Here is a 26169-nt window from a genome sequence, read left to right as displayed (position 1 = left end):
AGGAAAGTGAATATTTGGCACATTATTATTTAATGTGTCCCATAAGCAAATCCACATTCTTGTCCCATGATATTTTCTTAGTGCATCCCCAGCTTCTAAAGTTTTCTTCCTCCTGAAATTTGGGGAATTTTTTTCCATAGGCTCTATGGTAGGTCTCTATGAATACTGCCACTTTTCTTCACCTACTTCAAAGCAGATCTTGGACTCAACATGGATTGCCTCTGGCTGATGAATTACCTGGTCCTACTCAAGTATAACCATTTGTTTTCCATGCCATTCAATATCTGTGTCATGCTACATTCAAAAAAATGCTCTAAACTACACTCTCCCATACATGTGTGAAGTACAATTGCAACTGGTCATCCAACATATCAGATTGGTAATATTCCATTTGGATTCTCTTACCAATAGCCTGTGTGTTTATTTAAACTCTGGAAGGACTTCTGAAACCTATGGAGATGGTGCCAAATAAGTATCCATGATGTGTTAAAAACTGGGAAGCAGAAGAAAGGAAAAAGTTAATAGTATTTAAGTTAATGTAAAGATGAAATTATTAAAAGCAACTTAATGGAGCTGATCCCACTTGTACATGGAGCAGGTAGCTGCCTACCCAGAGTGATTTGAGAGGTACTAAAAATCCAGGTGCTAGAAAAAAATTGGGTTTCTTTTTAGTTCCTAAAAATAAGCTTCAGCTAGGCTGGCCAGCAACTTGAACCTATTTAGGAGAGAAAGGATTCTGCTAATTTTGCTTATGTATTCACATGAAATTCATTCATAATCCTAAACATTTTAAACTTTCCTGCTAAAATTCTGAAGTAAATTTAGCACTCCATGAAGAAGTAATGTGTTGATCCTGTAGTTTACCATAATCTGTGACCCCACAACATTTACCTTGAGAACACTTGAGAGTTGAGGGTCTTCCTGTGGTTCTGGAATTACAGTATGAACAGTGCCCTGGAAACTGGCCGTAGCTGTGCATGAACCTCAGCCAGGGTCCATTGTGAAGCAATGCCAAATCTTAGATGAAGGCAGCCATGTGAGACCCTCACACCACCCTAAGACTAGTATTTCTGTTGTGTTTCTCTCCTCTCCCAGGACAGAGAAGACTGTCATCTTTGACACTCCTCCCCTTCTCAATATGCCTTCCTCTCTCGCACCACAAAGTGGGAGAGGGGAGAGTTAACACTCTCTCTAGTATTTCTGTTCCAAATGCAGTTGAGGACAAAGACCTCTGCCTCTGCATTCTTGACACTTACCAGACCTGAAAACCTCATGACTCCACCTGCTCAGAGGTCACCTCCTCTGAACACAAAAGAGACAACCCCCTTTCTCTTGCTTACTTCTGTCTTCAACTTCAGTTCTGTTCGCACCCACTCACCAAATTGCATGAGTCCTCAACAAGAAATGCAATTTTCCACCTCAACAAAATTTCTCAGTATCTCACCTATAGGCTTAGATTTTTTTTCTATGCAGCCAGGTAAAAGGGGGGTTCAACACTTAATTATACAAAGAGAGAATAGAAAACAGGAATTAGCAACTCTTATTCCTTGTAATGACTTTCCAAGGTCCTAACCCTTTTTGTTCTGACATATCAAGTATAATGCCTAAACCTTATTTTGCGATGAGAAAAAAAAAAAAAAAAAGACAATGCAACTGCTCTATTCTTTGAGACAAGGGACCACTGATTCTCGTTCTCATAGAGTGAGATGTTGCTGAACAACCCAGTTTGGGAAGTAAGCAAGACTGAATGGCATCCAAGTTTCAAAAGCTTCAGAGAGAAAACCCACAGGTCATTGACAATCAGTCAGCCTTTATGCTGACTACTGAAGGAGTTTACTAACTTCATATTTCATTAAAGAAAATCAGTAGATGCTTCCTTAATTTCTATGATTATCTTCTTTATCATTTATTTCAACACATTTTCACTAGGGTTAGCATTGTAGAAATTTAATGGGAACACATGCAGGAAGAAAGGTAGGAAAACAAGGTCTAGAAGCTTATGTTTCTCACTTGATTGTGTAGAAAATATCCTTAAAATCCATGCAATTTTCTGGAAAAACATTAAACAAGGTATTCAGTATATCTACATAAGTTTTGAGGTATATGTTAAGCACAATGTACATTTAGTTGCCCTTGCTCTTTGGAAAAATTTCTCAGGTGTGTAATTGAGTATTTCTACTAAGATAGGAGGTGGACAGGGATATAATGGATCACAAAGAAGCTGAGCATTTGTGTAAAGTCCACAAACCCTCGCTCAGTTTTGGTAAGGTCAGGAAGCTTGTGCAAGATTAAATTATTATTTTTGAAATTTTCCAGTCATTGATTTGGTCCTGAAATGTTATCTACTTTCTCTCTGTGGAATTCTGTTCTCCAAATGGAGATTTTTATTCTATAGGAATTCCAGTAACTTTTGTCTCTGCTTCTGTTAATTCATTCATTAAGGCATTGCAGCCATTTCCCTTAGGAAATATAATGGGTTTGCTAAGTGCTTATACCAGTGACTGTGGCTTTCATAACAATGCTGCCAGAAAAACCCCCATTCTCCTTTTCCTGTTGTCTGTTTTATCATCACAATATATATACATTAATCCTATATTGTAAGTCTGCAGGGTTAGATAGCTGGAAAATATCTCTCTAGAAGTGAATTTGGTGAGGAGTGGTCCAAACAGGTTGGTAAGGATCCACGTGAATATATAAACAAGAAAGAGACTGATTCATGGGCAAAGCTGAGCCTTGGAATGGAAACTTCAAGAGCAGCCTATACCTGCTGGCCAACTTTAGTATAGGAAGGAAAAAAATTGATATGACAGGGAAATGATAGCTTCCAGGATACCAGTCAACATCAAGGCCACATGGTCACCAGTCTAGAATCTACAGTGGAAGAGATGCTTTTGATGGAAGGGCTAGCCTTCACATTAGCTAGTAGATAAGCATAAGCAATCTAATTTTAAAACAATAAAAGAAGAGTCAAAAGCCCATTATTTCAGCCCATTATGCCACTCTACCATTGGACAGATTTGACTTTTCCTTAGGATGAAGTCATGTTTTAATTTAGTATTTGAATCCAGTGTTTCTTTCATTAATTTCCTTTTCTTTATATGTGGAAATTTCCAAACTTGTCATAGCTATACTGTGTTGCAGGATTTGGGTTAGCTCAAGGATAGAGTAAGTAAAGAAAAGAAAAAAAAAAGACCCTCTCTAATTTAATCTTCCGTGTTGAACACTTTTCTTAGCCTGCCCATGAACATATTGTATTCCTTCCTGCCCACTTAAATATTTTCTGCCACACCTTTCATGAGAGCCTCTCAGCCTGTTGGGAGTCCATTCCACCATGGCTCTCTGAGCCCTTCTTCAAATTATCTGTTTTGCTGAAAAATCACCCTCACCATCATGATCTCCATCAACATGTCAGTACTCAGCATGTACAATTCTAAACTCAAAGAGGTGATAGCAGCAGTTTATTTTCCAAGTTTTCAGTATGCATTACATGTTAGATGGCGACACCTTCTGGTGAAGTGACACATTATCATGTTGAATATACCAAGCTCTACGAGCACATTGCAAACCTCAAAATAAAAAAGAATGAAAAAAAAAAAAAAAAAAAGAAGAAGAAGATGAAAAAGAAGAAGAGAATGAAGGTGGGAAATGTTGATAGATTTGAGTGTGGTATTAGGGGAATTCTCACCCATATAGGACCTCGCTTTCTTTTAAGATAAGTGGTGAAGTCAGATCTTTCAAAGAGGTTTGCTATGTGAGTGGAAAAAAAGGGTCAATAGCTGGAGGGAAAGTGGTATCAAGAGAATCCTTTAAATAGAAGAGAAAAGTAAGAGCATACTTGTAGGCTACTAGGAATAATCCAGCATAAAGTGGGGAAATAATGATGTTGGCAAATGACAGAAGAGTTTCTGGAAGAATGTCCTCAAGGGATTAAAAAAAAAAAAAAGTGAGATCCAGTACATAAGTAAAGGAATTGACCTTGAATAGGAGCAGATCACTCATCAAGTAGTCACAGGAGGGAATGCAGAGTATCTGAACACAGATGCAGTCAGTGAGCAGATGCAATGCTGAACACTGATAAAGTTCTCTTCTTACTCCTTTTGTTCTCAATAAAATGTGGAACAAGGTCATCAGCTGAAAGTGAGAATTGGCAAGAAGTGCAAGAAATCTGAGAAAAGTTGTATGTAGTTCTTCTGAAAAGAGTAAACTCAATGAATCAAGGAAACTTAGTGTGATACCAGTAAGGATCATACATTTAAAGTGGATCCAAATGGTTATTTTTTCCCGTCCATGTTCAGCTACAAGGTGCAAATGAGGAGTAGGAAGAAGGCTGAATTTAACATGGTTATGGTTGTACTCTCAATTATAATAATTGATAGACAAGGGAAGTGAGGACTTGTTATCCTAAAGAGCCAGGCAATATTAATATTCTTTCCCATTGATAACCATGGTTTTAATTGATTCTATTTATTATTTATCTATTTACTCTTGGATAAATTGAAAGTATCTCAGGATGCTAACTTTACTAAAATATACTTTATGCATAACCCATCTCCTTTCTGTTCTTTTGGTTTTCAGTCACAAAGAATTTTTGTCTTTTCACTTAGGATATTATCTTTAATAAAATGACTGTATCCAAAGCCTCTGTTATTAGACCTGTAGCTGAGAGAAGAAATTTAAAAGGGAGGTTGTAATAATGTAGGTGGATAGGACATAGGAAACTAATTTTTATGGCCTAATTTTTTTAAATGAATCTAACTCATATGTATATTGTAAAAGACTCATTAACTAGCTCCACAGGAATTTTTCATCAATTCACTTGATGAATCTGTACTGCATACGTGTCATGTACACAACACTGTACTAGGTAAGCACCAAGGTCAATTGGAAAGAGGACAAGATCATAATACTAAGGTATTTGAAATCTAAAAGTCTAGGTTTTGCAAATACAAAGGTATTTGCAGCCTAAAGAGGAAAGCATATTTATAGCAAATTATTCTTCAAACAAGCACAACAGGGGCACATGGGTGGCTCAATCAGTTGAGTATCTGCCTTTGGCTCAGGTCATGATCCCCAGGTCCTGGAATGGAGCTCCGCATGGAGCTCCCCACAGGGATCCTGCTTCTTCCTCTCCCTCTGCCACTCCCCGTGCTTGTGCACTCATGCTCTCTCTCTCTCTCTCTCTCTCTCTCTGTCAAATAAAGAAATAAAATCTTAAAAAAAAAACAAGCACAATGACACAATTTCTATGACATTTGTACATCCAGTTTAGCACTATATACCATCCTAGGCTGAACCACAGTGAATCAGTAAGGAACACCGGTGAATCAGTAAATCTGTAAAGATATGAAACACACTGAAGCAACACACAGGATCAATGAATGAATTCTGACCATGGGGTCTGAGAAAGCTTAGTGGAGAAAGAAAGAAAGCTTAGAAACTGGCCAGTGAAAGAAGGAAAAGTACAGCCCTCTAATATGAAGGAACAGACAAGCATGAGCTGAGCACTAAAGCAAGGAAGTACAGGAAGACATCGGAGACACACATAGTCTTGTCTGAGGACTCAGAAGTATCCTGAAAGAGTATGTAAAGAAGGAAGAGTGATACCAGGAAGTGAACTGCCTGGACTGTTGGATAAAGGAGTTTTTACTGAACACTTACCCTGTTTTAAGTGCTGCCCAAATGGTAACTCATTTATTAAGATCACAGAAACCCTGTAGGAGAAGCACTATCATTCACCATTTTACAGGGGAGGAAACTCAAGCACAGATAGGTCAAGTACTTCCAAGTTGTATGGCTGGTGAGTCACAGAGCCACAGCCCTGTGCCCACTGGTGCTATTAAAACATTTTGAATAGTTGAGCAACATATGATTTCTGTTGCTACCACATTTTTCTTTCACAAATAATGAACATATTTAAATTAAATTTAGAAAGTAAGCAATGAATGTTAGCTGTCTCTCATCTATATTTAGAAGTTCTGAATATGCAAAGGTATTGATTGCTATTTTTTTCTTTTCTTCATTCAACAATATGACTGTTTCCCAAAACTATTGACTTACAATTGTTTTCCTGGTGATTAATCTATAATATAGTACAATTGCATTAATTTTTGTTCTAATTCATATTAATTTAATTAACTTTTTCTAATATTCTTGTACTCTAGAAAAGAGGGTTTTTCTGTTTGTTTGTTTGTTTGTTTGTAATCACTTTGCCCTTCTTTCTCTTTGTAACTTTGAACTTTACCCAGAAATAATTATTGATAGCAGCCAATTCTACATAATACAGGTTACACAAATATTTTCTCCTCAAAAGATTTTCTAATCTTCTATTTAATATGCTTCTTTCTTATAACAGGTCATTTAACTATCAATTCATTCTCATTAAACTTTCATCTACTCTTTCCAAAACTTATATAAAATAAAATATAAAACACATGAAAATGCATCCAGAGAATCAAAGCTAGTTCAATTTCGACATTACTATTTATGCAACATGGAGGCTAGCATCTAATGGGATCTAATTGCTTTACCAAAGAGTGCTTTCATTAGCTACAATAAATATCAGCTCTTTTTACCTCATTGAAATCTGCAACATTCCATTTTCAATTCTTTAAATTTGGGGTTTATTTTATTTGAAATCCTTGAGAAAGACAGACTTTTTAGGTGTGGCTTGTTCTATAAATATTTTCAGACCTTTAGTCCCTATTCTCAGAGACTTTACCTACCTCTTTTCTAGTGATGACTTGAAGTCAAGACCCAGGCAAAAGATTCTGTTCCATGCCCAAGTGATGGTATCCACATTCCCCTGTGGTTGTCTCTATGTAACTTAGAGGAACACAGGCTGAGGTGTCTGATACTCATGTGAAAAAGGACACCAGAGAAAGATGGAAGATGGTTAACCTAAAGTAGAGAAATGCCTAATATAGAGGAAATATGAGGAAACGTCAACTTGATCTTTGCCCTTCTAGAGGGCAGAAATAGGACGAATATTGGAAGCTACTAGAAGATAATTTTCTGCTCAAAGAAAAAATTACTTAAGCAGAGATTTCAAAAACGGAACAAAGTGCTTCCTGGATGAGGCAGAAAACCATTTGTAGAATATTTGCCATGGGTGTCCCTCAGCAAGGAGATATTAAAAGTTCAGTGACCATATAATTCATTTTCCAAACAGGAAACATTTGAGAATGAAGGGATAGCTGCAATAAACCAGGATATCCCAAGCAAACCAAGTCATACTTCAACCTAATTCACCTCCAGTTATGTGCACTTGACATGTGGAGAATAGAGAAAATTGGAACTAGTTAGGAAATGATAACAGGTCATGGGATTCTGAGACACAGAGCAAATCTGTAACTTTTTCACCCCCTTCTATTCCTATCCTGAAAGAATGAAGTACAAAGATGCAGATTAAGTAGATCTATGTGAGCAAGCCTGGATATGAGTGTTAAGACCCAGAAGAATCCAAGTAGGATCAATTCCAGGACAGGGCACTCTTCCCAGAGCCAAGGTGGAATAAATACTATTCCCAAAGCAAGTTATTCAGAGAATTCTACTAGAGCATAACATTTAAAAATAAGAACAGGACAAACCCCAAAAGGAGGAATATTGTGGGGGGTGACGAAGTGGAGAGCAGGACCAGCACTGCAACAGGCACTGTGAGAAGAATGGAGGTGCAGGATATATGAGGAGCACAGGTTCCCAAAGGATGGTCTATGCTTACCATACTGGATAGGCATAGAATTATCAAATGATGCACATTTTTTTCTTCCATTCTTAGTGGCAATTAAAATGTAATTACAAAAACTTTTTCTGTGACTTGTACTGAAATCTATGATTGTTTGAAAGGTTATTAAAAATTAACATTCTTAAGCTAAAATTCCCATTTTTACTAGCTGCAGTGACACTAATGGCTGTACAGATAGCTTCTATCCCTTTCTTGTATTTGCCAGTGTTCAGTGGGCACCTTCCAGTCTACCATGCAGCTAGCCTAACTCAGGGAATATTGACCACCTCCACAGTTAGAACGGGCCACTCAGAGAAATTCCAGTCCCCTGCTCTCTAATCACTCAATTCAAGCTAGAGGCATTCGTATATCCATTGGTAACTGGTATTGGTCCAGGCACATGACATAAGACAGCCATACTTTAGGGAAAGGTTATTTTTCAAAATGTTCAAGGGCAAGCAAGTTAACTTGGTGGAAACCAGCCTATAGATAAAGTCACCACATGAGGGAACTGAACAAAGAGAATAAGAGAATGGCAGAAAGGCAGTTAGAGCTCTCTTTTCACCAGGCATTCCTTACTGTTAGCTTTCCTTTCTTTGTGATAAACTTCCTTATTGTTTAAACCATTTTGAGATGGGTTGTCTTGACTCTTCAACTGAAAGTGTCCTTACAGATCCATAAAACAGTGGTTTCCCAAACCTGCATGCATATTAGAATCACCTACAGACCTTCAAAAGTTGCTGATGCCTACGTTCTGCTCAGAGATTATGATTTATTGGTTTGGTATGTGGCTTGGTGAGAAAATTAATCCATATGCTCCCTTTCATCCTGGAGATTCCTGAGAATTTATCACTGTCCAAGATTGACAGAGTACTCTAAGACTCCTCAAAATGACAGAGAATATGTATTCCCACAGAACTCAGTACACCCCCTGTAATGAAGGAGGGACTTTTATGCTTTGTGGCAAAATTTGAGTTGCTTCACGGCTACCCTGCTTGAATTTCTGCTTGATACCCTTGTCTCTGCCAGAAGATTAGTGTTTGAGGCCCTTCTTTAATAAGTCTAGACCTAACCCTAACAAATACAGTAGTTCCAGCAGGATGAAATGTCTCAGGAAGTTAAATCCTCTGCCAACCTGATCTCTTCATACTCCCCTTCATCTTTCCTCTCACTTCCCTAAGTAAAATATACTGCTTGCTCTGTAAAGTCGACTGAAAGTAACATGTCCTTGACCCAACTCACTTTCAACCAGACTGCCACACTCTGAGCCCCACCATACAGAAATCCTAGGGCTGCCACTAATAGACAGGAAGGTTGTTTTGTTGCATTTTCCCCCCTAGGTTTTTAGAAGCACTCCACTTCCTCATCCAAAGTGCACCTCTGGGTACCACAATATGCTATCATTCCCCACTTGAATTATAATGTCTATCAAAAGAGCCATCTCTCGGGAGGCTTGAGTGCTAAGTGGGGAGTGATTTTTAGAGATGTGTGGGAAATGGTTTCAATATTTGGCAGTTCCTAAAGGCAAGATGATTTGAGATGTTGGTGATTTAAAAAATACACTTGATCAGCTCATTATGCTATTCCCCTATTTCTGAAAATGCCTTGTCACTGAAATTTGGCAGTTGCACCAAAGTAGAACTTAAATAAACTAGAGAATTATAACTTCTGGTTAATTCATTTATCATATGTTTCACATATATCGATGTATATATTCACCAGGAAATCAATCTTTCTTTTACAGATGTCTCCATTAAAATATACCATTCTGAAACTAAAGACATAGACAATGCCCCAAGAATCGAAACAACCGAAAGTACTCCAAAAATGTACAAAGTGTCAACCATGAAACGAATATTCGATTTGGCCAAGCATCGAACAAAAAGGTCAACATTTTTCCCAACTGGGGTTAAAGTCTGTCCACAGGAATCCATGAAACAGATTTTAGCCAGTCTTCAAGCTTATTATAGATTGAGAGGTAAGGAAAGAAATGGAACCTGTTTAGCCTCTCATTCTTTTTATCCTTTCCCTTTCACTCATCCATACAACGTCTTTAGCCCCCAAACTTTCAGAGTCCTTCATTTAGTCGCAGGAGTTATAAAAATCAGGCAATTAACCTAACAGTAATGAGTAGTAAACTTTCAAAACTATGGTAGATATCTGCTTTTACATTTAAAATAATGTCTTCTGCAACATAGAACTATTAAGGCATTTAACAAGTCACCAGAAGGACTGGTATCTGGGTATTATCTCTTTGTTTTATTTTTGCCAAAACCCAATATTGGATTTTAATATTATTATTATGAAGTAAGAAGCACAGAATGATTACAATGTCAGAAAACTGAGCAAGTTGATTTATGTCTATCAGAAAGGGAGACAGAACGTAAAGACTGCTAACTCTGGGAAACGAACTAGGGGTGGTAGAAGGGGAGGAGGGCGGGGGGTGGGAGTGAATGGGTGACGGGCACTGGGTGTTATTCTGTATGTTAGTAAATTGAACACCAATAAAAAATAAATTAAAAAAAAAAAAGATTTCATTTTTCAAAAGCAACATTACAATCCATATCCTCTTTCCCTTCTTGTTAAGTTTAAATTGTTTATTGCTGATCCAGCAAAAAGTTCTGAAGTTTGGAAACCTGGAGGCACATCCAAGTGCAGAGGAGTCACAAATTAACAATGATTTACCAAGATATAATGCAGGGATGTTAACAGGAGTTACAACACAATTACTGTGATTTCCAGGAGAGTTACAGTACAGTTTTTACCCCAAGACAGCCTAAAAGGATTCTTGTGACTTTCTCAGAAATCATTATGGAATTAAATCACACCACAGTGATCAGTGGCTATCTTTGTAATTCACTTACTGCAGATGAAAAAGTCGCTATGGCTGCTTCTTTAAATGAAAAAAACAAAACAAAACACAAAACAATCTTTAGTAGATATTATTAAATCCCCCAGTTTGTTCCAAATAATGCAAAATATCTTATCTAGCTGAAGCCTAAACTCAATTCATCTTACATGTGAAAGTTGAGGGGGTTTGCTGAGGCCCATCTTCATCACATGAGATATTTATTTCCATTCCAAAAAGCACAGTCAACCTGCTCTATTTGATACCCATTAACTAGAATGTGCTGGTTCAATTCTAGCCTGTGATATATTGCAAATTATGACAATAGAGAATGCATTTCATGATACTAACATTCTGAAGTTCTTGAGTATTTACATCTGTAAAATGTACAAAGGTTGCATAAGTCTGGAGACTTTTTTGCTAGATTTTGGAGACGAGAGTCTCAAAAATATCAGGCCTTATGTTCCTCATATGTCTCATTTTATGTGGAAGAGACATTTGCTTTCTGACAGAAGCCACACCCACAGAAAAATGACAAGTACTGGATCACAGTCAGAAGGAGAACTCTAATTATAGAAAATCAAGTACACTATATTATTATTCTGAGTTCCTAGCATAGCACTTCTGCATGGCAGTTCCTGACTAAATGCTTGTTGATGGATACAGGAGTCAAAGAGGCCACTGGGAATGCAAAGAGAAGACAATAATGTGTAAATTATTCATTTTGAATGTGCCTACACATTGATCAGATAATGACACTGGTAAATTTCATGTTGTTTGTTCATGAATGGAAGTGAAATATATGGCAAATGCATCACATTGAATGTGAATATAACTGCTATTCTCATATAACTTCTAATCCTTTATGACATTCAGAAATAGGATTCATCACAGGTATTTATAAAATAGACTATTGCTGAACCAAGTTTTTAACTCTGAATTTTATTTTTTATTCTTGATTAGGTTTGCCTTTTTCATTCTTGCTTTCCTAGATGAAACAAACCACTGTTTTTCTCCCCACAGCAACAACAGTCCATTATTTTTATGGCTGCCCCTGGGTGATATGAAATTTTACTATTCATCAGCATGGGTTTCTTAAGTCTAACAAATTGGTTCACAAAGAAACAAGAAATAAGACTAGATACAAAGTGGTGCTCCTTTGACAGAGTAACACACTTTCTGTTTTTGTTACTGCTTTTGCAAAATTATCTTTTGACATCTTTCAAACTTAGGAGAGAAAGCTTCCGCATTCATCAAATCAAATGGAATATTGATATATTTATTTTTCCAATGCTTAAAGCAGCACAAATGAAAATGTTCTGAACTTCATAGTAGAATCATAAATATGCTTATCCCAAAGCACAAATGAAAGACAGGCAAGTTTGTTTCTGGCAGTCTCCCAGGGGAACCCTGTGTTCCTACTCAAGCAAACTCCTCTCAAACATCCCACCCTTCTCTGTATCTCCCTCCCCCTTTCCCCCTGCTTCTTTTGCTTCTTCTCTCTCCCTCCACCTCTCTCCTAACCTCAAAATCAAAAGCTCGATCTTTCTTTCACATTAATACATGCCTTAGAGAAAGATTAAGATAGAGGGAATCCTAGTTCTTGGTTCTCCATGTGTTATCCAAGACCAGCATCGTCACCAGCATCTGGCTAATTGTTAGAAATGCAGACCTACTTTCACCCCACCACATCTATTTCCAGAATCTGTATTTTAATAAGACTCCAGGTAATCTATTTACACGCTATAGTTCTAGAATATCTAGCCAACACCTCCATTATACAGTTTAAAAAGTGAGGTGACATGGTCAGCCAGGGCCAGCATTAGTGGCAGAGCATGGTTAAAACACAGCATTCTGACTCTTACTCCATTGTGTTATCTCTCCATCTAATGTGTGCCCAACCTTGGGCAAAAATGCCCCCATTTTTACATACCATTGGTCTAACCTAATCCTTACAAATGTGAATAACTATCCCAGGACCTGCCTTGCCTCCTTGATGCATGTTCCCAAGGGTTCTTTCCACATCACCAAAGAGCCTACAGTGAAGCATTCAATAGAAAGATTGAGACTCTGGTCAGATTTCAGGCACTGGCCAGCAAATGTGGGAAGAGTGAAGAGGCAAGGTTCTGGATGTCCCTAGAATCCCTATGGAAATCTTTCCTGGTAGATTTAGGGAAGGGTGGTGCAGGAAGTTAAATAAGAGGTAAGTTAAAAGGATAGAAAAATCCAGCTTTCAGAAGTTTTCAGACTCCTTCCAGCCATGAGATCCTTTGATGCTTTAACTTTCAAGGGTTCTTTTGATGTCCTCTTGGTAAGGATGGGAGAACTCTCCTAGTGGGGCATGAGCTGGTGCTCCCTGTTCTCCCAACTGCGGAAAGATGCTGCATTTCCTGCTTTGTGCTAAGCTTCCAGGAGGCCAGAAAAATGACATCGGAGCAGTCACCAAAAGAATTTGCCCCTCAAAAAAGTCTAAAGAAAAGTTACTTGTCCCTGTTTCATTTTTAACATTTTAATCCCTATAAACAACAATGCCCCAGAAAAATAATTCTTTTTTGTCAGTTTCTTTTTTTTAATTTTATTTATTTATTCATGAGAGACACAGAGAGAGAGGCAGAGACACAGGCAGAGAGAGAAGCAGGTTCCATGCAAGAAGCCCACCGTGGGACTTGATCTCAGAATTGCAGGATCATGCTCTGGGCAGAAGCCAGAGGCGCTAAATCACTGAGCCACCCAGGCATCCCTTTTTTTCAGTTTCATGATTTTGTTAAATTCTAGTTAGTTAACATGTGGTGTAATATTAGTTTCAGGAATAGAATTTAGTGATTTATCACTTACATATAATACTCAGTGCTCAACACAAGTGCCCTCCTTAATACCCATCACCCATTTAACCCATCCCTCTACACACCTCCCTCCAGCATCCCTTTGTTCTTTATAGCTAACGAGTGTGTTTTATGGTTAGCCTCTCTTTTTTTTCTCCCTATGTTCATGTGTTTCATTTCTTAACTCCTACGTATGAGTGAAATCGTATGGTATTTATCTTTTTCTGACTGACATTTCACTTAGCATAATATACTCTAGCTCGAACCACTTCATTGCAAATAGCAAGATTTCATTCTTTTTAATGGCTGGGTAATATTCCTCTGTGTGTGTGTGTGTGTGTGTGTGTGTGTGTATCACATTTTCTTTATCCATTCATCAGTCAATAGATATTTGGGCTCTCTCCATAGTTAGGATATTATTGATAATGTTGTTATAAAACATCAGGGTGCGTGTACCCCTTCAATTCTGTATTTTTGTATCCTTTGGGTGAATACTTAGTAGTTCAACTGTGGATCTATCCTAGGGTAGTTCTATTTTTAACTCTCTGAGGAATCTCCATACTACCTTCTAGCATGGCTGCACCAGTTTGCATTCCCACCAACAGTGCAAGAGGGTTCCCCTTTCTCCCCCATCCTCACCAACACCTATTGTTTCTCGTGTTATTCTTTTTAGCCATTCTGACATGTGTGAGGTGATATCTCATTGTAATTTTGATTTGCATTTCCCTGATGATGAGGGATGTTGAGCATCTTTTCATGTGCCTACTAGTCATCTGTTGTCTTCTTTGGAAAAATGTCTATTCATGTCATCTGACCCTTTTTAAATTGGATATTTATTTCTTGGGTGTTGAGTTTTATCAGTTCTTTATATATTCTGGATACTAACCCTTCAAATATCTTCTCCCATCCTATAGGTTGCCTTTTAGTTTTATCGATTGTTTCCTTTACTATGCAGAAGCTTTTTATCTTGATGAAGTTCCAATAACTCCTTTTATGCTTCTGTTTCCCTTACCTCAGGAGGCATATTGACTAAGAAGCTGCTCTAGCTAGTGTCAAAGAGGTTACTGCTTGTGTTCTCCTCTAGGATTTTGATGGTTTTCTGTCTCACATTTAGGTCTTTCATTCATTTTGAATTTAATTTTGTGTATGGTGTAAGGAAGTGGTCCAGTTTCATCGTTTTGCACATTGCTGTCCAGTTATCTCTGCACCATTTGTTGAAGACACTGTCTTTTTTTCCACTGGTATTCTTTCCTACTTGGTTGGAGGCTAGTTGGACCATATCGTGTGGGTTTATCTCTGAGTTTTCTACTCAGTTCCATTGATCTATGTGTCTGTTTTTGTGCCAGTACCATACTGTATTGATCACTACAGCTTTATAATATAACTTGAAGTCTGGAATTGTGATCCCTCCAGCTTTGCTTTTCTTTGTCAAGATTGCTTGGACTATTTGGGGTTTTTGTGGGTCCACACAAATTTTAAGATTGTTTGTTCTAGCTGTACAAAAAATACCATTGATATTTCGATAGGGATTGCACTGAATGTGTAAATTGCTTTGGGTAGTATAGACATTTTAATAATCTTTGCTATTCCAATACATGAACATGGAATATTTTTCCATGTCTTTATATCATCTTCAATTCCTTTCATTAGCACTTTATAGTTTTCAGAATACAGATCTTTAACCTCTTTATCTAGGTTTATTTCTGGATATCACAGATTTTAGTGCAATTATATGGGATCAATTCCTTGCTTTCTCTTTCTGCTGCTGCATTAGAAATATACAAGAGATTTCTGTACATTGATTTTGTATCCTGGGACTTTATTGAATTCATGTATCTAGCAATTTTTGGTAGGGACTTTTGGGTTTTCTACATAGAGTATCATGTCATCTGCAAATAGTGAAAATTTATATTTTTCCTTGCCTATTTGGATGTCTTTTTATTTGTTGTTGTTGTTGTTGTTGTTGTCTGACACCATGCCTTTCAGTTCTGTATTAAATAACAATGGTAAGAACAGATAACTCTTTCTTATTCCTGATCATAGAGGAAAAGCTCTGTTTTTCCAAATTAAGATTGATATTAGCTGTGGGTCTTTTGTATAAAGCCTTTATGATGTTGAGGTATGTTCCCTCTATCCCTAGTTAAGGGTTTTTATCAAGAATGGACGCTTACTTTGTCAAATGCTTTTTCTGCATCTATTGAAAGGATCATATGGTTCTTATCTTTTCTTTTATTAACATGGTGTATCACTTAATTGATTTTCCAATATTGAACCACCTTTGCAACCCAGAAATAAATCCTACTTGCTTGTGGTGAAGGATTTTTTTAATGTACTGTTGGGTGTGATTTGCTAGTATTCTGTTGAGAATATTTTTATCCATCTTAATCTGGGATATTGGCCTATAGTTCTCTTTTCTAGTGTGGTCTTTGTCTGGTTTTGCAATCAAGATAATAATGCTGGCCTCATGGAGTGAGTTTGGAAGTATTCCTTCCATTTCTATTTTTTGGAACAGTTTGAAAAGAATAAGTATTAATTCTTCCTTAAATGTTTGGTAGAATTCCCCTGGGAAGCCATCTGGCCCTGGCCTTTTGTTGGGAGATTTTTGATTACTGATTCAATTCCTTTGCTAGTTATTGGTCTGTTCAAGTTTTCTATTCCTTCCTGTTTTAGTTTTGGTAGTTTATATGCTTATAGGAATTTATCCATTTCTTCCAGATTGCCCAACTTATTGGCAGATAATTTTTCATAATGGTCTCTTATAATAGTTTGTATTTCTGTGGTGTTGGCTATGATCTCTCCTTTCTGGGAAATAATTCCTTAAGCAGCTTCAGACATTTGTGCTTCAGGGAGAAAGTTCTCTCAGAGCCTCTGTGAAAAGGAGATTTTAATGGGGATGAGGGTGTTCTGTGTCTCTGAAGTAGGAGAAAGGGCAGCAGAAAAAGAAGCAAAGCTCAGAAGATGCAGGCACCAAAAACAAGCCTTAAATTGGACTGAAATAAAAGGAAGACTTAACCTGAGACCAAAAGAAACATGCCGTGGGGTACATTGAACTAGTAATTAGAAGAATTATCACATTATGTTCTCTCAGATGTTTCACACACAGATATTATCAGTGAAAGTCACCAACACTAAGATCTCAAAGGCAACTCTAGTTGATTTTGTATACATGATGCAAATGCTGTATCTCTGACACTTAAATGTTTTTTGAACTAAATTAGCAAGTGCATTGGAGAGAGATAGAAAGTCAAAATAACATCCCAAAGAGTGTGGAGTAGGTAGATGAGAAGGATAGCAAGGGCAACTGGTTTGCTTGGGCTGGACACACAACTCTTAAGATCTGGACAAACCTCAAGATAGTCAACTGTCATTTCCTTCTTGTGTTGTATGTAGACCCTTGAGTACAGATGAAGATCAAAAGATTGCATGAGTGTTGGTATTGGGAAAGGCATTACAACCCTCTGATCCTTGCCTGGCAGGAGAAAGATAACATTCACAAAAGTGAGCTCTCCTGGTGAGGCTATTCACTTGCTCTCCAGGTGTGCTGACCCCTGTTACTTTCCTAGGTGTGGAAAACTTGATGGCACATTTGAGGTGCAGGAGACTGCACCCACTCCTGGCTTTGTGCATTCTGGTGAGGTCGCTGCTGGTAGATAACCTGAGCTTCTTTGGTCTGGAATTCTCTTTGCCTCTTAAAAACAAAGTTAAGAGAAATCCAGACATATAAAAAATGGGGAATGAAGGAAGATAAAGCATAGGAGTAAGTCTCCAAACTGGTCTTCTCTCACCTGCTCCTTCCCCCAGCACCTTCTCTCAGCAGGTAGGTAGAATTTCTTTAGAAATTCAGATGATGTCAGCTTCTGTCTCAAAGCCTCCAATTGCTCCCCATTCCTCCTGAGGTAAAAACCAACATATTATAATTGTTTATAACAGATATCATCTAACTTTTTTCCTCACTTAATCCTCTAATTTTTAAGGTATGTACCCCTTTGCATGCTTTTCAATTAATATCTAAAGTTTTTCATTATAAGTATAAATGATTAGGTAATATGTAACATTTGGTAAGTTGTAAATATTGATATTGAAAATAAAACAAAAATTAGAGCATTTGTATGTCTCCAGTAGAATCTACCATAGCTACTCAATAGTTACTATCAAATACTCCACAAGTACATATCTTCACGTACTCTTCTCAACAGTAGGAAATGCCACAGGGATCCTTTTTATCCATACACCCACATTTCCACTCCACTTCCCACTTCATAGCCCTGTCTTTTTTTTAAAAGATATTATTTATTTATTCATAAGACACAGAGAGAGGGAAAGAGAGAAAGAGAGAGGCAGAGACAGAGACACAGGCACAGTCAGGAGAAGCAGGCTCCATCCAAGGATCCTAGGTCTCCAGGATCACGCTCTGGGCTGAAGGTGGCGCTAAACCACTGAGACACCTGGGCTGCCCTCACAGCCCTACCTTAATGTAATTTATTTCATGCTTGAAAGTCTGCTATTGGTTATTCTTACATACTTCTTAGTAACAAAAATACATATATAAATTTGATTTATAGATTTTATCTATTTCCTGTTACTGTAGGCTTTATGTGTACAAAGAAATTTTTTCTAGGTCCAGTTGCATTTATAATTACTTTTAATATATAACTGGTTAAAACAGATAGATACAAATTTAACAAAAAACTTAAGTAAATTTATATTAACAGATATATGATCAGATATTGATACCCGGTTTTGTGGGTACTAATGTTTATACATACAAAATTAGGAACAAGACTTTGGAAGAGTCCAGTTTAAATGAACAGCCTGTAGCTTAAGTGTCATTAGCTTCAGCCTCTGGATGGATGGAGTTGCTTTGGTGTCATTCCTGATATTAGTTCATGTACCATTACCTATTATTCATATTATATATTGCCACAATGAGACAGGATTTAGGATCAATTTTATCCCTAAGCATCTCACTTAAATACTGAGAAAACTTGTTATGTAAATAAATGGAAACAGATGGGAGTTTTGTTATAGTAATATCTTTATGTTTTAAGTTGCTTTGGCATTATATGTTAATAATCACTCATGATCTGTCATTATTTTTAATGATGTCACCTGTCAACTCCATTAGGACTTTTTCTAATATGTTGAAAACAACAAATCACCCTGTTGCAAAAACACATGTTACCCCTCAACTGAGTTCACTTGCTTTCTTAACCTCCACACTGCTATTTCACATCATTCCATTGTGTGGCAACCTAAAGGCACTGTGCCACACAGTAAGATTAAGAAAAGGATGAATGGGGAAAGGGTGCTGGCCAAAGGGAAAGGAGAAAAGGAAAGGTGTGTGCTCAGGAAGGCTGACTTTAGAAAAGCATGATAGGAAAAATGAGACCTAGATATTGATTCTCTTTAAATTGTCTATGTGCCTATTTATCCCTTGGAAAGTCTTTAAATATAGCCAGGCACCTATGCCCCAGTATGAAGATTATTGGTCCACAAAGCCCTACACAGTCCCTGTTCCCCTCATCTTTCTGTCTTTATCCTCTTTTACTCTCATCTTTGCTGTGGTCACACTGACCTCTTTGTTGTTCCTTCAATGTTCAGAGCATTCTCCAGCCTTGAGTATGGAGAAGGCTCCATTCTGCTTAAAAGTCACCTTTATAGTGAGGCCTTCCTCAACTGCCCTATTTTAAACTGCACACACACACACACACACACACACTCAATATCTCTCTCTCTCTCTCTCATATTCCTTATCTTCCTTCTTTTATTTTTCTCTATAACATATACAGGGATTCAATATATATCTGTTAAATGAATTAATTTCTGTGGGCTATAAATTAGCATGCCCACATAAGCCATAAAAGAGCTCTCCATGGTCTGAAATGATGCTTAGGCTGGGAAACAGGGATTGTCTTAGGATGTGACCATTTTCTGTTCCTAATGGTGCTGCATTGTAGTGTGTCAGGAAGTGGTGTGGGAAGCATATCGGATCTTTCTGGATCGCATCCCTGACCCAGGGGAATACCAGGACTGGGTCAGCATCTGCCAGCAGGAGACTTTCTGCCTTTTCGACATTGGAAAAAATTTCAGCAACTCCCAGGAGCACCTTGATCTTCTTCAGCAGGTGAGTCTAAATGCTGTGCATTTGGAACACTGCCCAAATAGCTCCAAGGCCTCTAGTCCCTGCCCCTTTCAAATTTGTTTCCACTGCATAAGGATTAGTTGAAGAAATGCTTAGAAATAACTGATAAGGCCTACAAGAATTTTATTTTTGCAAAATAGCATTGTACGGGCTAAGTGAAGTGAAGTTAAAGGGAAAAGAGGATGAAAATAGACTTTACCTCTTCAGCTGACATTTTATCCTGGTAAAATTACTTTTTATCTTTCTGCAGAGACTAAAACAGAGACACTTTCCTGAGAGGTAAGTACCCAAAATAGAGTGCAGCATGCACTTGACTTTTGAAAGATCATATAATGGAGTGAGACTGAGCTATTGTACCTTTAGGATACTATGTCAGCACTGAGATCTGTGTAGGTTATTCTGACAGACAAATTATGCATATATTGTGCTAAAGATAAATGAGTATATAAAGGGATCATGGATAGACCCTAACGATTGAGATAGATGTTGGCACTATGTTTGCAGATAAAATGGATTCATTTCTATGTGTTAAGTATCTAATGTGTATTTTCACTTATAAGATATAGAACAACTAAAATAGTTTGACTTTAGAATTTATGATAAACTATTCATTACGTCAGAAAATACTAATACAATCAGAAAGTAACATGCATTTTGAACTCTCATTTGGTATTCTGTAAAGCATTAGTATTTCTCTAACCAAATTACCGAAGCACTGGGCTATACTCTCAACAAGAATTGAATATCAAATAAGAATCAAAATGAGAAAAAGGCAAGGAAAAGTACATTAGATAAAATGATTAAAGAACAGAAACAAACTCTAAACACAAATTATATACATTTATAGCATTTAGAAATCTAAATCTGAAGATAGTACTAAGAGAGACACAAATTTGGCTCTATGAATTACTGACAAGTCTTTATAATGCTTTTCACATTTATTCCTTCATTTCTATTCCCTTTGCCAACAACCTCTTCCAGGACCTTACTAATTTACACTGTGAAAAATGTCAAATATGATCTCCCTAATGGATTTCCCTGCCTCTAACCTCTTCCCCTCCTTAACTTGCATAACTGCTGCTGGATTAATAAGTCTGAAAAGTTCCTTTTCTTACATTGAGCCCTGTTCAATGACTTTCAAAAGATTCCCACATCTTCCTTTTACCCTTCTGAATATCCTCTGCTCACTAGTCCCCTCATGCTCTTGTGTACAGAAGGCTGAGTGGTAAGGATAAAACCACTCATATCCTTTGCCCTGACTCCCAGATAGGGCCAACTGTTAGGGAGCACGAGATCAGAGACAGAGGATAGGATGAGGTAAGTGAATTTATCACCTCCCCTCACAACCAACTTGCAAAGTCTTTGAGGGCTGTTGTCATCCTTCAGTTTCATCTCAGCTCCTGTCAGGCAGCCTTTCCACAGATCCTTCTCTGTCTCAGGTTCATGGTAAGTGCCCTATTCTCTCACCTCTCCTAAACAAAGGGTGGTTTGAAGATCCCACTATTACCCACCCCTGAGTACTGCACTCGGCCTTGTGGTTGCTCTTTTACCCTTCCCACAACTTAATAAGTATCCCCCCTTTTTTTTAAGATTTCATTTATTTATTCATGACAGACAGAAAGAGGCAGAGACGCAGGCAGAGGGAGAAACAGGCTCCCTATGGGGAGCCTAATGCAGGACTCGATCTTGGAACACCAGGATCACACCTTGAGCCAAAGAGAGATGCTCAACCACTGAGCCACCCAGATGCCCCAGTAATCCCTTTTTTAAACTTTGTTCAAATTACCCCACAATGAGTGAGCCATCTGTGTCCTGCCAGGACCTTCATTGAGGCAGAGACCAAACTAATCAACTGAGGCCTTTCATCCCCTTACCTTGCCAAATTTGCCTCCATTACCCATGATACACTGTGGCCACCATGCCATTCCTTACTGCACACCAACCAAACCCTACTCATCTGGACTCTGACCCCTAACCTTTCCATCTTGCCCAGAAGAACCTGCTTTTCCATGTTACCTATCCAAAGCCTACTCTCCTTGAAGCTCCTAGTGGAGTCCCACCTGGATCCCATGATGTCTTCACACCTGTTTGAGCCTGCAGCAATATCTTCCTGCTTTGAACTTTGTACTTTTTGGCACTTAGATTTGTATTTAACACTGCTTTACGCTATTTTCCTGTAAGAATTTAAACTCCTCAAGAGCAGGAACTGTTTGGGATCCCTGGGAGGCGCAGTGGTTTGGCGCCTGCCTTTGGCCCAGGGCGCGATCCTGGAGACCCGGGATCGAATCCCACGTCGGGCTCCCTGCATGGAGCCTGCTTCTCCCTCTGCCTGTGTCTCTGCCTCTCTCTCTCTCTCTCACTATCATAAATAAATAAAAATTAAAAAAAAAAAAGAGCAGGAACTGTTTTATATCTCTCCACCCACCACCACAGACCTGAGCAAAGTCCTCATATATTTTGTTAATTGATACTTCTACTGAGCCACTCTTTAGATATTTTTAAAAATTGTTACCAGAAGAAATAATGTAATTGAGGAAAATCTTAGTACTAGAGTATTAACTTTGTTCACATGACACAGAGATATTCACTTTTCTGATTTAACTATAGGATGATACTCCTCCATTTCAAAAAAATAAAAAATAAAGCAGAGGCCATCCATCCACGAAAAAAATCCAGCAGAATGTACCAAGATTCGATGGAAAAACATTAAAAATTACAGGAAACAGCTACCCAAGACAGAAAGAGAAAGAAATAGAATCATCCCACCCACTCCTGTGTCTACCAACATTGCTAGAAAGAATTTCTAAGGAGCAAGAGACAAACATTTTACATTAACTATGATTACTGAGTTGGGAAGGAAGGAAGGAAGGAAGGAAGGAAGGAAGGAAGGAAGGAAGGAAGGAAGGAAGGAAGGAAGAAGAAGGAAGAAGGAAGAAGGAAAGAATGAAGGAAGGAAGGAAGGAAGGAAGGAAGGAAGGAAGGAAGGAAGGAAGGAAAGCAGGCAGGCCTGTTATTTCAAACATTTCTAGAAAGACAAAACAGAAAATATTCTCACCTGAGTAGCCCATAAATCTGCCACTTTCAAATGACTTAAAAATAAAAGCCAGTGAAAGAACCCAGTGTCCCAGCTTCCCAAATTATAACTTCTGAGTGATGGTCTAGATTGCCATTAAAGTGGCAGAATCACACCCAATAGCAAAGGATGAAGAAATAGCATCTGAAACAGTGTCCTGCACAAAGTGGGCTATTGACTTGTAACCAATACCGTAGCCAGCACTTTAATAACTATTCCTCTTGGTTGTGTTCTTTTCTTACAGCAAAGTGAAACAAAAATACCAAAGTTATGATAGAAAGAAAAGAGATCTTACTATAAACAAAGTTTCTCTAAAGTGAAAAAAAAGGAAAATTATTTAAATCACAAATGCTGTAATGTTTGATATGGGAGCTCTATAAATATGATATCCATAAAAACTATTTCTTAAGCATATAGCATAAAACTAGCAGAAACAAACAAGTATACCTAATTCCAAAACAGTCTGTATTTATATTTAGTCTGTGTGCACCAATACAGTCCTCCATGTTTACATCTCTTCTGATTGGTCAAAGTCCATGCTAGGCCAAAGAATAACATTTTGTATACTCCCTCTATTAGGACTTTGGCAAAATTTTGTATGTTAGAAATACATATGTAGATAGTCCCACTGTTTATAGCCAATCTAGATGACTCTACAGCCAGAGACTCTACAGACTCTACACTGCAGAGGGGTGATGGTCTTCCCATCATCATGAGTCACAGAAAATTGGGTCAAATATATTGGTCAGGGCAGCCCGGTGGCGCAGCAGTTTAGCGCCATCTGCAGCCCAGGGTGTGATCCTGGAGACCCGAGATTGAGTCCCAGGGTAGGCTCCCTGCATGGAGCCTGCTTCTCCCTCTGCCTGTGTCTCTGCCTCTCTCTCTCTCTCTCTCTCTCTCTCTCTCTCTCTCTCTCAAATAAATAAATAAATAAATAAATAAATAAATAATCTTTTAAAAAGAAAAACTCATCTGATTTAAATATATATATATGTCAACTATGACTATATTGTACTAACACACACAAGCTATAAGACCTAATAGCTTATAGTAACAAATCTTTCAGTGAGCTTCAAAAGATATCACTACTGCTACTCCTGTCTACATAAAGCTTGACAGAATGGGCCAACATTGTATGCAGACAACTATAACTATACCCTTCGATTTGCCCTTAGATATCTTCCAGACTGCCACTGCATGGCGCTGCAAACCTAGCCATAACTGTAGCAGGCAATGGTTGTGTCCAAAATAGAGATTTAATATACCTGCATTATCCAGAAATCTCCCTCTATCCTATTACTATAACCACCAGAGTTACTTTAGTAAATAAACTTAAGGACTCTCTGGATTTGCAGGTTTGAGGATCCAAGAGTTTAGCAAGAACATTCAGCCGTAGATCATGTCATGCAATTATCTTTGATGTCGAGGACATGAGTGCAAGCACAATGGGACTATGAAACATCAAACTCCAAAGACCAGTTTTGCTTACAATGAAAATGCTCCCCAGGACCCCATGAAAGATGTTTATGGAAAACCCTGGAATCAAACATAACTATTTTCAGGGGTTGTTTGAGTTTTTCTTTAATGAAAGTACATTAAGTTTACTTCTATAATGAAAAAATAGGAAAACCTAGTTTTAAAGGATTTTTCTCTAACTTTTAAGTCTATTGAGTATAGGAAAAGTAAATGCATTTCCCTTGTAGTTATCAAGCTCCTTTTTTACCACCTCTTCTTTTTTTTCTACTGTGGTGATAGAAAAGATGAAATATCTACAGAGGAGACATTAGGAGAGCCTGATGAAACCCCTGTGTTTTCTACAGGTAAGCTTAGATCTCCTCATTTACCTGCTCCTGAACCTTAATTCAAATGATCATGGAAGTATATTATTTAAAAAGCAATCCTTAATTGAAGTTGACAAGATTTATAATATACTTTCTCAAAACTAACTGATATTTCTAGCTTTATAAAATAATTTAAATGCATTGTATAAAACTTGGAAAATCTAGAAAAGAATAAATGTAAAACCAAATCACTCATTACCCTACAATTTGGAGACAATCATTACCAATATGTTCAAACAAGTTAATTCAAGATAAATATCTGTCTGGCATCCTTTATGTAGTCACAAATGGAAAAATTAACTGGATCACACTGGCAAAACCATTTAACTGTACTATATCTAGAATTGCACCAAACTAGGATAGCACCTAGAAGAGAAGAATGGAGAATTCAATTAAGATCAAAAGTATGAGTTATATTTTCCCAAGAACATATTTATGTGACATTTTTTTAAAATGAGGTAAGAGAGAAACACCCCCCACATCTGTAAACTCCAGAATGACAGAAAAAGTATATGAAATTTTGACCTTGTTCTAATGTAAACCTCTCCAATCTCATTTTTGTGCCTGTGATGTTTTTCATTTCCACAGATGTTGTCAGTGTCTCTCTTGGACCCTTCCCTCTCACTCTCGATGACACACTCCTCAATGACACCAAGATGCCTACAATAGTAAGGAGTTCTGAGAGTCAATCTAGCTTTTCCCATGCCTGTTATTATTTTATTAGTAAAACAAGAAAAGAGAATGGGTGAACTGGCCGTTTAATATTACTAGTGCTGCATTTTTTATCATTCCAATTAAGAGTCAGTGACTTCATCCTATTCAGTATTCTTCCTTCTCCTAGGGACTGAGGGAAAAAAATAGATTGAAAGCTAGAATAAGGTGGGAAGAATTGCAAGAAGCAACTTAATTATAAACTCCAGGAAGGCAGGGGTACCTTTTCCCCCAGTACCTAACAGAATCTCGTATACAGCAGGTATTCACCAAACGCTAGAATAAATGAATGAATAAGCCTATCAATCAATCAGTCAAGTTCCTTCTCCACCAAAGTGTAATCTCTTTTTTTTTTTTTTTCAAAGTGTAATCTCATAATGACAGTAAGGGAAGAAGTTTTGCTTCAGTCATGGCCAGTGCGAATAGGTCAAACAAATATCAAAATGACTGAAATCCTGTGTGTCAAATGGGTGAAAATAAAAACAGTGTTCTCAAGGCAAAGAGGAGCACTGACCACACTGCTCTCTTTGTGTGAAAAGGCATGAAAGAGGAGAGGATATGTTACAGAATTTAATAGTGGTTATCCAAGAAGGGGGCCATTTTAACCGCTCCAAAATCTTTGAGCCAAACACTTGTTGCTGAACCCAGGAATCTCTATTCCCTCTACTCTGGAGTGACAAGATTGTGGCAGCAGAAGTGGGAAGCAAATTCACAAGGCGGCAGGGGTATAGGGGTGACACATCAGAGCCTGAATCTCCTCTTACACTGCCACTGCAACCAGACCTAACTTCCCTGTGGTCTGCAAGACTTCACTAGCCTTTCCTCTCCTGGGAACCTCCCCCAGGTGATGAGGGCAAGAAGTTCAGTCTCACCAGCTCTGCATGAAAATTCGGGGATGAGAACCCTGCTGGTCATTCTATCTGGCCTATAGGCCTGATAGCTGTGGATTTGCTGGAACTATTGCTATGAACAAAGAATTAAAATGTTCCATTTTTCTCAAAATTACTATTCC

At 37.9% G+C, this 26169-nt stretch overlaps 1 protein-coding gene across 1 annotated transcript in view; it reads left to right on the top strand.

Annotated features, from left to right (window-relative positions):
• The window catches only part of IMPG1 (interphotoreceptor matrix proteoglycan 1), a 150010-nt gene that overhangs the window by 32363 nt on the left and 91478 nt on the right, over window positions 1-26169 (top strand). Inside the window, exons 2-6 of the mRNA XM_049092285.1 lie at window positions 9443-9698; window positions 19348-19514; window positions 19783-19811; window positions 24361-24425; window positions 25035-25114. Coding sequence (XP_048948242.1) covers window positions 9443-9698; window positions 19348-19514; window positions 19783-19811; window positions 24361-24425; window positions 25035-25114 — 597 coding nt within the window. The remainder of the gene's footprint in view (window positions 1-9442; window positions 9699-19347; window positions 19515-19782; window positions 19812-24360; window positions 24426-25034; window positions 25115-26169) is intronic.

The sequence above is a fragment of the Canis lupus genome, chromosome 12 (genome assembly GCF_003254725.2).
Source record: "Canis lupus dingo isolate Sandy chromosome 12, ASM325472v2, whole genome shotgun sequence".
Lineage (NCBI taxonomy): Eukaryota > Metazoa > Chordata > Mammalia > Carnivora > Canidae > Canis > Canis lupus.
This window is presented reverse-complemented; position numbering and strand designations above follow the sequence as displayed.